Source organism: Heterodontus francisci, chromosome 11, assembly GCF_036365525.1.
Source record: "Heterodontus francisci isolate sHetFra1 chromosome 11, sHetFra1.hap1, whole genome shotgun sequence".
Classification (NCBI taxonomy): domain Eukaryota; kingdom Metazoa; phylum Chordata; class Chondrichthyes; order Heterodontiformes; family Heterodontidae; genus Heterodontus; species Heterodontus francisci.
In genome coordinates, this window is record NC_090381.1 from 51,405,357 (window position 1) to 51,417,365 (window position 12,009).

The 12,009-nt window shown below is 38.4% G+C and overlaps 1 protein-coding gene across 1 annotated transcript in view; it reads right to left on the reverse strand.

The window, feature by feature from the left end:
- The window catches only part of cul3b (cullin 3b), an 89,547-nt gene that overhangs the window by 38,781 nt on the left and 38,757 nt on the right, over positions 1–12,009 (reverse strand). Inside the window, exons 4-6 of the mRNA XM_068042141.1 lie at positions 7,197–7,357; positions 2,969–3,083; positions 2,579–2,807 (exon numbers count right to left, since the gene is read on the reverse strand). Coding sequence (XP_067898242.1) covers positions 2,579–2,807; positions 2,969–3,083; positions 7,197–7,357 — 505 coding nt within the window. The remainder of the gene's footprint in view (positions 1–2,578; positions 2,808–2,968; positions 3,084–7,196; positions 7,358–12,009) is intronic.

Sequence of the window (12,009 nt, forward strand, 5' to 3'; positions counted from 1 at the left end):
ATCCTTTTTAAATATGCCGAAGATCCCTTCCTAGAGACAGATGGTGCTGTGGGTTCCCACTGGCCCTTCACTTCTTGGATAATGGTTTGAATCCAGCTTAGGTGATGGGACGACAGGGATGTGCTGGCCATGAAGATCCCAAGGGAATTTTGTTCGGCGAGCCTCAACCCCATTTCACATGGGCGTGGTCAAAAAAGTTCCTAATTAGGCATTAATTGGCAATCAGACTCAAGGCCAGAAAATAACTATTACGGAAAACAGAGTGCAGTAGAGTTAAAATGGAGGTAAAAAACACATTGATAGGACAGAATGGAAGCAGCTCTGTTCTTGCTCTGTGCCATATTGATTTAAGAGTGGTCCTTGTTGGTGCTTGGTACCCAAAATGGAAAAACATTCCATTGCCCAGTGCCAAAATTGCTCAACTTGATGACAAAAATTCACCAAAAATAAAAATCATCCTTGTTTTTCACAAGACTCAGAGCTGCATTCAAGAAAAAAAGGGCAACGAAAATGGAAATATTCAAATTGAAAAGCAGGGGTTTAATATACTTCCAACTGAAATTTGAGTGCATTCAAGGCTGCACATGAAGGGTTTGGATGATGTTTGTAAATCGACTCTAGCACATCAACTTCAGTTTTGCCCTCATAGTTTAGATCATGCAAATTCATGTGTTATAACTTTGTGACAATGCCAAACCATTATTATTCTCAATGTAATTTATGAGAGATACACAGAACTTTAAGATTAATTACAGCCTTGAACCCACTCATAATTTATACTAAAAAAAAATTAAGTTAAAAATAACTTTTGTTTCTTACTATTCTTGGGATTGTTCCAGTGTCTCTGTACTGTGACAAAAGGGTACTTTGTGGTTTCTACACAAAGGCCAATAATGAAGGTTATAAACAAGACACTTGTACTTTATTTCTCATACCCATAGATTTTATGTCCTTTCAATCACTCAGATCATTTGTATAATTTAAGTGCTTGAAAAATTTTCTGTTGGATGTTTTGGAAAATCCTATCTTGCTATAAGAAATAAGTTTCATTGAAAACAGCAGCAAAAATTGAGACCATAGGGAACAGACACTAATTGGGTGCTCAAAATATACCTAAAACAACACTATATCTGTAGTTGGACAGCATATGACAAATTTGCAATTTGAAATATTTTTGGGACATCCTTCTTGTCCTAACTAAACCTATCTGTAGAACAGTAATTGGACCAAATTATAGGAAATGGTTTGGGTTGCTGCATTGGGACACGATCATAATTTACTTGGAAAATTTGTAAGAGGAAAATTCTGTAAAATTCAATACAGAATAAATGGTGACTAGGAGCATAAAGATAGTAACACCTGAAAGTTTAAGACATTAAATTGTGAATTTATAAGGAGTTTATATCATCACCTAAATGCAGAGCGTCTATTATAGGCACTGAACACATTTCCAAACAGCTAATTTGCAACCTCAAGCAGTGCTCAACAGATCAACAATCCTCAGCTCCTGTGACACTGAAGAATTCTCATCAGACACTTGGGTTGCTTCAAGCTGCTGAATGACTCAGATTTTCACTGACCTGACCACTCCAACAAGACCAGGTCAAGCTATAATGCTCAGTCTTACTTTCTAAAACAAAAACCTAGGAATGAATTTTGGGCATAAATCGGAAAGTAATCTAAAGTTACATAAGCTCCAGCCAGATCTGAAATGGGACCATGAAGGAGGAACAGCAAAACAGGCAAGTATGAAAATATAGTATGTATGTGTGTTTACAGCGTGTCTAGATATAGATATGTTAAATAAAAGTAAAATTACAATTGAAGCATGAGAAATTGGAAAGAGAAAAATAGGAAAGAGAAAAACAGGAAATAAAGATGGGAATCTATAGACTTAAAATATTGGAATTGCACTAGAAAAGCAATTCCAAGTAGCTGAAATATTAAAGAAAACAAATCTAGCCCTGAGAGAATAGAATTCCCTAGAGATGCTAGCATTCAAAGGGTTAATATACATTTCAGTACCATTTACTTTTTCCAGAGATCACCAGTTGGAAGATACACCAAGAGTTTACAATTTCCATTACCACCACTAAAAGACACCTAGTTGGTTTTGATGCAATTCCACATCATTAGCAAAAGATGGAGGTGCTTTACAACATTTAGGTGTGAAAGTTAGCATTTTGTGTTATATTTATACTTGGTAAAACACCTGCTGCATTTTCTCCATGGAAAGGTTAACAAATCTGCAATATTACTTAATAGACTACTAACAGAAATACAAATTCTCACTTGTTCCGTCAAATAGAAACTGTTGGTTAATAAAACATAGTATCCAAGTCAACATTAAATACAAACTCAACAAAATGAATTCTACCCAGAAGTAGAATCATAGCAAAGATGATCAGTGTACGTTAACCCAAAGGTTCAGAGGATAGCAAACACATACTCAACACAAATTAATCTAAATATAGCTAAACCTGAATTGAGAATATTTAGAACTTCCAAAAATGAAACTTGTACACAACTGAACACGTAATAGATGTTTCCAAGAAAAAAAATACCCTTTTGTATTTACCTTCTGTCTTTCCATTTTTTAACATATGGACTAAGCCAGAGTTTTCCATTTCTACTATAGTCTTCATATGTTTAGAAATTAGTTCTCTCTCCACCACCTTCACAATTGGTTCTTCTGTGGATTTATCAAGACAGTGCATTACCCGCTCAATTTCTTCGTTAATCCTTGCCTCCACTTTCTTAATGTACACAGATGCACTATTCTCCGCTAAGAACTTCTGGCTTTCCATCTGTATAAAAAGAAACATTTGACCATTTTATGATTAATAAGTCTGTAAAAGAATGGCATTACATAACATCTTAACACTATAGATTTAATAAATATGCACTACCTTACTTAAAAAAGTCATAATCAAAAACATTTAACCTTTAACTATAAAATTAGAGATACCTGGAAGAATTCAGCTGACATTTCTAAAAATGGAGCCTCAAAATCTTCCTCATACACTGATCGGCCTTCTAGGCCAAGAATCATTAGCATTTGACAGGCATTTCGAATTGCACCCCTAGTAAAACAAAAGAGAGAGAAAAATATACTAAAACAGCATTCATGAGTAAGTTATCAGAAGGTTCTCTTTTAAAAAGGGAGGGAAAAGAAAAATCTAAATTGAATAGATAAGACTACCAAATGTGATACTATAACATTTAAAATTGGCCAGAACATTAAGTAAAAAATAGCATTCACGAACAAGTTCAAATTCATCAACGCTCACCAGGTGTACCACAATCTACAATCATTTATATGGAAAAGTAGTCAATCTGATCAACTGTAAAATAGCTGGTCCTTCGATCAGCTTTCTGTTCCATAAACTGGAAAAAAAGAACTGTTAGTGAATCACTAATAGCTGCTACAGCATTTGTGTCACACCAGCAAACTGTTAGCTTGAATATTAAGCATTGCAAACATCGAGCATTGAGGAAATAAATACAGGCTATCCAAACTCATCAATGTCTGGACAGAATGACTTTTTACTTAATAACTATGTAATAACCAAGTGGAGCAACAATAACCACAAATAACACTGTGCCAGCAGGTATTTATAGTATTAATGAAGAGCTTATAGAATTGTTACATATTATGAAAGGTATCCATGCGAAAACCACAACTGAGAAACTCTTAACAATTAGCTTACATTACATAGAACCATACAAAAAAGTTTCTGGTTAGGACTGTAAGAGGATACCATCACCAGGACAGAAGCTCTCCAATTAATTTGAAATATGTATCTGCATTGTTTGCAAGTGGCATAATTGTAACATTTTAACAAAAACTAAGCTGGGCTCCTCTGAACTACACTTACATAACGAGAGGGATAAACCTTTAAAGCTTCATTGTTGAGCATGCATCGCAAAATTTAAATCACAAGTATTTCTAAAAAAAAACTTCTCAGCTAGTTAGAACTTATGCTAAACTTATCCTTTTTGTCAATAAAAATTTTGCCAGTGCATTCACAGTGAAGGTACTAGAATCATTCCATTAAAACTGCACAAAAAATCATAATTTCAATAGCTCCGGTGTAACTAATGAGCACACAAAACCCCAAAAATCCATTGCACTCCGATGCTTAGATTATACTGGTGCAATTCCCAACATGCTGGTTGTGATACAACAGAACGGTATTTAGTTAATCTATTGTCTTCAATAGTCCTGCTACAAGTCACATAATCCAGAGGGTGCAGCCTCTCTCATTTGTTCTACAAAACTTGCATAATTCAAATTCTCACTAATCTTAAATCGTCATTGAACTCTGCAAGCATAAGAAATAGGAACAGGAGTAGGCCGTTTTGGCCCCTCGAGCCTGCTCTGCCATTCAATAAGATCATTGCTGATCTGAACATGGCCTCAACTCCACTTTCCTGTCTGCCCCCATAACCCTCGACTCCATTGTAGATCAAATATATTCAAGACGGAGTTCTACAATGACCCAGCCTCCACTGCTCGCTGGGGCACAGAATTCCAAAGATTAACAACCCTCATTCCCGTCTTGGAGTCACCCAATTCTGAAACTGTGCCCCCTATTTCTACATTCCCCATGAGGGGAAACATCTTCTCAGCATCTACCCTGTCAAGCCCCCTAAGAACATAGAACATATAACAGTACAGCACAGTACAGGCCCTTCGGCCCACGATGCTGTTTCAATAAGTTCACCTCCCATTCTTCTAAACGCCAATGAATATAGGTCCAACTTGCTGAACCTTTCTTCCTCAGAGAAGCCCTTTATTCCAGGAATCAACCGAATGAATCTTTTCTGAACTGCCTCCAATGCAAGTATATCCCTCCTTAAATAAGGAGACCAAAACTGTACACAGTACTCTACAGGGTGTTGGTGAAACCACACCTAAAGTTGCAGCAAAATTTGCCTACTTTTATACTCTATCCCTCTTGCAATAAAGGCCAACATTCTATTTGCCTTCCTAATTACATGCTGTACCTGCATGCTAACCTTTTGTGATTAGTGTACAAGGACACCCAGATCTCTCCGCACTGCAGCATTCTGTAGTCTCTCTCCATTTAAATATCTTGCTTTTCTATTTTTCCCACCAAAGTGGATAACCTCACATTTCCCCACATTATGCTCCATCTGCTAATTTTTTGTCCACTCACTCAAATCCATCTATATCTCTTTGCAGACTCTCGACTCCTCCTCACAACTTGCTTTCCCACCTATTTTTGAATCAGAAGCAAATTTGGCTACAATACACTGTCCTTTCATCCAAGTCATTAATATAGTCAGTAAATAATTGAGGCCGCAGCATTGATCTCTGTGGCATCCCACTAGTTACAGTTAGCCAACCTAAAAATTATCCCCACTCGTTTCCTGTTAGCCAGCCAGAAACTGTTCCAGAAGGCGAAAATATAAACACAAGTTTGTTTCAGGTTCCAAACTGAGGTAATGAGCTTATTTACAATATATGCTTTACTTGTTATCAAAGGACAGCATATTTCTTACAGCACAAGTGCAATACATTACTAAGGTTCTACACAAAGTTCCTTCAACAGTGAATGCAGAAAGGCATTTACGTCCCACTCCTCTTCCTTATCCCATTGCAACTTATCAATACATTTTTTGACAGCACTCAGCCCTTGTGAGGATTAAACCTGGTGTCCTACTTCCTCATGGTTTAACCTCTCCTCCCTTGCATGAAGGGGTTAATTGGTTTATTTTATTATTTGAGGTTCTACAGCAAATTTCACGCAGCCTAAAGAATGCAGATTTGGCCTGCAACAACTTGGTGTTGAGGTAGCAGACCTCAGGAAGTGAATTCCAAAGTGCATTGTCTAAGCAGCTGAAAGAACAGCTGCCAATTGTGGGGCAAAGGGGGTGGATGCATAAAAGTCCCAAGTGAGAGGAGCAGAGTGTTCAGAGCGTGGTATAAGGTTACAGAGCTAAAGCGGGATCAGGCAACAAAGGGGTTTAAGCATTAATTCTAGACCATTGTTGATTTTAGAACATGTATATCCACCATAAGTCAAATGTAAATTATAAAGTTATCCAATCACAAATCTTTGAACAACCCACAAACAGGTAGGAGGACAAGGTCTTCGATCCATCTAATCTACTTCATCAGTATTCCCTTGCTGCATTTCTAATAACTTTGAATTCCATTAGTTGGCAAGAACCTGCCTAGTTTCTTCTTGAAACCCAATATGGCTTCTTCTTCCATCATCTGTGCTGGCAATTTGTTCCATATACTTAGCATCCATTTAGAAAAAACGTTCCTCCTGCACTTTCTCTTTTTTTGTGTCCAAAATTTGTAAATAGGACACTGTGCTTATATGCTGCACACAAAAAAAAATTACTTAGGTTCAATCTGTCTAAACTTTTCATAATTTTAAATACGGTCACATCCCGTCTCAGTTTTCTATTTTGGAGAGACAATAAACCCGTCATTCACCTAAGTTCTGGGATCAAGCCCTTATTTGGACTTATCCAAGGAGTCCCTTGCGACCATGTCACACAAATACTATTCAAAATATTCAACGCCAAACCCAAGAGACAACTGTAAAATCTAATTTATTTTTTCTACACACTGGATTCCAGTATCAGTCATTCTAATGTTTGGAAGGGTATTCTCCATAAATGAAGATGCAATTTCTTGCATCTAAACAATAAATAACTAGCTTCCTTAGTATTAGCATATTCTTGAAGAAACAGCACTGTAAAGTTATCTACAAAATTGTCAACATTTCTATAATTATTAGTTGCATTTAGTTTTGCCAACATGGCATTGCAATTAATGAATTAATTTGGCCATATCTTAAAAGCACAAAGTCTTCAAGAAATGTAAAAATATTGTAGTTTAATAAACTTGATGAAACAGAAGGCCAATAAGTGTTTTTGTCCAGAAAGCCAGTTGGGGAAGGATGATACTGGAGCCAATTTTTATTGAGTCTTATATTTATTTACAGAGGGAAACATTACAAGCTTGTACCTCTTAACTCAACCACCCATTGTTTCAGTAAAGTGTCTCTTCATACATGTTGAAGGAAAACCCCAATTAATGTCCTCCAGTTGCATATAATTAAATACAACTGACATACAATCAATATGTACAGTAATGTTAGAAGCAGTTACGAAGCACTGGTACCAACTAATGAGTGCTTGCTTCGTCTTACCTGTCTACTACCTCTCCTTTCCTCTCCCTTGCAATCATATCCAGGAGAGTTTGGCGTAGGTGGTCTCGGATGCAACCATAACGCACCACCTGATCTCTGAAAATGATTAACCCCAAGTTGTAAACATTCTCTACATTATTCTGTTGCACATACACACGATCCTGAAAAGGAGAATAAAAATAAAAGCATTAATTTGGTAGAAACAGTTTTAACCAGTAGTTTTTAATTTCTGGTAGCTGTAGCACATTTTATTTCAGTTTAACAAAATAGAATACATTACTATTAGAATTTTAAGGCTCGTTTCACATTCTGAATCAACTACCACTTCCTTAAGTAGAATTTGTATGCCCTAAAATCTGTACTGCAAAGTTTACGGTCCAATTTCGAGCTAATGACAGTGTGATGCAGTGAATCCCAACATAAAACCTTTCCTGTGTAGACTCTAAATACTGTAACATTGCACATCTTTACCCAAGGTGAACTGAAAAGCACTCAAGATAAGGCATGACCAGAAAGCAACAAGCTGGTATTACAAAATATATGAATGACCAGAATACTGTTTTCACAGTGAGATCCAACAATTTCTTTTGCTTCTTGTTACGTGAAAAATAACCAAATCACAAATTTTCTAGCCGTCTAGGCAGACGCCCATTTTCAAGCTAGTTATCACCAAGCTAAATGGTAATTTTTCTGTTCCAGGCTGCTCTAGTTTACCAATTTTATATTACACCTACAGGAGGAAGGGGGAAAAAGAGAAAGTAAGACAGAGAGCAAAAAGTCAAAACAATTCATAAAGGAGATTCAAATTGGACCAGCCCATACAACTGTGGGGTAGAATACCTATTAACATTGAATGGACACCAGATTGTTGATAGTCTAGAGTACTTAGATGTAAAAATGGACAGACTTTACGCCCAGGCCTTGCCATTGTTTCAAAGATACAGATACTTACAATAAAAGCAATTTTGATCCTGGCAACTTAGGTTGCCTGGGAGCCATTCTATCACCACTGTTGAAAATGCTTGACATTATACGTACAAATCTTTCCTTAGTTTACTAACATTTCAAATTACAATGGCAACCATGCCTCCTAGTTTGAATAGAGTTAAAAATGAAAAATATAAATTAACAAATTTCAGTTCAGCATTACAGGTCAGGCTTGCAGGCTTCACAGAACCAACATCAAATGTTGATCATTTCAACTCATTTTGGTGTTTAAAAATCAATAATGACCATAAACTATGACTTAAAAGATTTGACTGCTTTGCTTAATGATGAGGGGGAGAAAAGTAGAAAAAACAAAGATAAAAGAAAAAGTAGTTAAGAACTGGAAAATGTTACATTTCCACTAATATTTACAATTGAGAAATAAATGGTAACCTACCCCTTAAGATATAAACAATTAACAGATTATTAAGGTTTTGACATAGGGATTTGATAGGGTAGACAACAAAAAATTATTTCCTGCGGTGGGGAATCCAGAACAAAAGGGATGTTACCCTAAAATTAAAGCAAGGCCTTTTCGGAGTCAAATCAGGATGCAACATTTCACACGAAGGGTTTTGTGAATCTTGAACTCTCTCCCCAAAAAGTTATGGATGCTATGTCAATTGACAGTTTCAAGACTGAGTGTGACAGATTTTTGTTATGTCAGCATATCAAGGGAATATGGAGCAAAGAGGGCAGTAGGGGGAATGCAGTTGCATTATGGGTCAATGATCTAATAGAATGGCGGAACAGACTCGGGGGGGTGAATGGCCTATTCACGTATCTATGTTATTTAACTCATAGTCCTTCTTTGGGCCTGGGAGGGGGAGATAGACAATGTTACGACCAAGACTAGAGGAGTGCATGGTCTTTCTCTAGTTCCACTTCTCCACGGGTTACAACATATATTTCAACGTTTACCCAGTTACCAATACGGCCAATTATATACTCTATTCTTATTTCAGAACAAAATCCACTAACCAGGTCTCTTTGATAAACAAAACTTATTCAGTAAAGATGTAAAGCATTAACACAAGATTGAAATATGAAAGTTCCCTTCTAAATTAGTCCAACACACACACACACACACAGGTTAAAGAAAAAATAAAGAAGTTTTCTCTGCAGAGAACTCTTTACACAAAAGACAAAAAACTCTGGCCAATTACTTGTTAATTCTCGAAGGAAAAGGAGAAAATGTGGAATGATATCAGTTGTCCCTTTATTCTGGCGGCCCAAATACGCATAGACAGCTGTCACAGGGATCTTTTTGGAGCAGTTCTCTTCAGGTGACACAGAGGATTAGTCTGGCAGGCTTTCCAGGATAAATGCGGCATCAGGGGTTTCAGCTATCACACTGGATTCGCGGGGTTTCTCAAAGAGGTGGAGAAAAGATGAACTGGTGTCTTCTCTATTAGCAGGCTGACCCCCAACTGACTCAAAGCAATATCCAAATGAAACCAACTCTTGACCACCATAAATCTTGGCATGTCACTTCTTATAAACAACTCCCCCCGGTCACCAAGGCTCCTGCTGTTTATTTAGCATAGGACATGTGATATCCAGCAAGGGGTGTTTTTGAACAAAAATCTCAAGTCCTTCCAGTGAAGTTTTGAAAAAAACTAAGTCCAGCAGCTCCTCAGATATTTCTACACACTTTTACCCAGAAGCCCTCAAAATATATTAAAACATGGAAACACCTTCATAACAAGAAGAAAAAATATAGGGCTAACTTTTACGCTATCCCAAAGAGTAGGATGGTGGCAGGGGAGGGGGTGGCATAAAATGCAGCAGAGGCCTTCCCGACCCACTCCCGCCTCCACTTTACACAGGGCGGCGACAGCGAAAAACGGCCTGCCCGCCCGAGGGCAACCAAGGCCCTTAAGTAGCCACTTATGATGGGGCACCCTGTGCCCGATGGAGGGCCTCGCCCGCTACCCCAACTAGCCCCAACACCCAACAAGCCCCCCATCCCCCCCAACCGACCACCCTTGCCTTGCCGGGGCTCAACTGATTACCCCCGGCAAGGTAACCAAAATTTACCTGCCTTCCGGTCTCCCCGGCATCTTTACTTCTAGCTGGGCTATAGTTCCAGCAGTGGCCACTGCTCCCGGGTCTAGGAGCTGCTGGCCTGCTGATTGGGCAGTAGCTCTATTAGGCGGGACTTCCTACCTCAAGCAGGTAGAAGTCCTGCCTCAGAACAACTGAAGCCCGGGGACCCGACAAAAAAGGGTCTGATCCCCAGGAGAGGCAGAAGCAGGTCCGCCACTGACTTTCCACTCGGTGGCCGGCTCCCGTCCGCCTATGGTGAAATCACGGCCATAGTAATCTGAAGTCAAAACACAGCTACATTTCTGGCTATGCAACTGGAAACCTCCAACACCAGATCAACAGGAAGTGCCCATACTAAACTTTAGAATCTAGTCTAGATGTAGGGATGTTTTCACTTGTGGAAGAGTCCAAAACTAGAGATCATAAATATAACATTGTCACCAATAAATCCAATAAGGAATTGAGGAGAAACTTCTTTATCCATAAAGGAATCAGAATCTGGAACTTGATGGCATATTAAGTGGTTGAGGCGAATAGCTTCGATGCATTTAAGGGGAAGCTGGATAAGTAGATGAGGGAGAAAGAAATAGAAGGAAATGCTGATAGGGTGATATCATTGAGTGGAAAGAGGCTCATGTGGAGCATAAACACCAGCATAGATCAGCTGGGCCAAATGGCTTGTTTTTGTGCTGTAAAGTCTGTGTAATATTCAGAGTTCATATGAAATCATCTATGTGGTCTGGCCACAGCTAAGACTAAACAAAGCTAAGCTATTGTTCCTTAGAGCCTAGTCTAACTCAGAAACCAACATTTCACGTGTAGACACTTCTTCATAGTGAGGAAAACCTAGTTGGAATTAAGCAGTAAGGAAAGGGGAAGAACAAACAACAGTCAAGGGCTGAAGGCAATAACAAAAATGTTTGGAGTCTTTTTCCCCCAAACAGGGAGGAAAATTGCAAGGTGAATGTTGCAAGGAAAGGCGTTCCAGAGGTCAAAGTTACAGATGGAACAAGTGACCAATGTTGGAGTGGAGGACAGGGAATAATCTGATGACATAGGATGTATAGGGTTATAATATTCCAAAATTCCCTGGATGCGGGAAAGGTTCCAGTGGATTGGAAAAAAGCTAATATAACGCCCTTATTCAAAAAAGGAGGGAGGCAGAAAATAGGAAACTATAGACCAATTAGTTTAACATCTGTCGTTGGAAAATTGTTAGAATCCATTATTAAGGAAGTAACAACAGGATATTTAGAAAGTCAAAACGGAATCCATCAGAGTCAGCATGGTTTTATGAAGGGTAAATCATGTTTGACTAATTTGCTAGAGTTCTGCGAAGCTGTAACAAGCAAAGTGGATAATGGGGATCCTGTAGATGTAGCATATCTGGACTTCCAGAAGGCATTTGATAAGGTGCTGCACAAAAGGTTAATACACAAGGTAAGATCACATGGGGTTGGGGGCAATTTATTAGCTTGGATAGAGGATTGGCTAACCAACAGAAAACAGAGAGTCGGGATAAATGGGTCCTTTTCTGGTTGGCAAGATCTAACTAGTGGGGTGCCACAGGGTTTGGTCCTCAGGCCCCAACTATTTTCAATCTATATTCATGACTTGAATGCAGGGATAGAAGGTACTATAGCCAAATTTGCAGATGACACTAAAATAGGTGGGATAATAAGTTGCAATGAAGAAATAAGAAATTTACAAATGGATATGGATAGGTTCGGTGAATGGGCCAAAATATGGCAGATGGAGTTTAACGTGGATAAGTGTG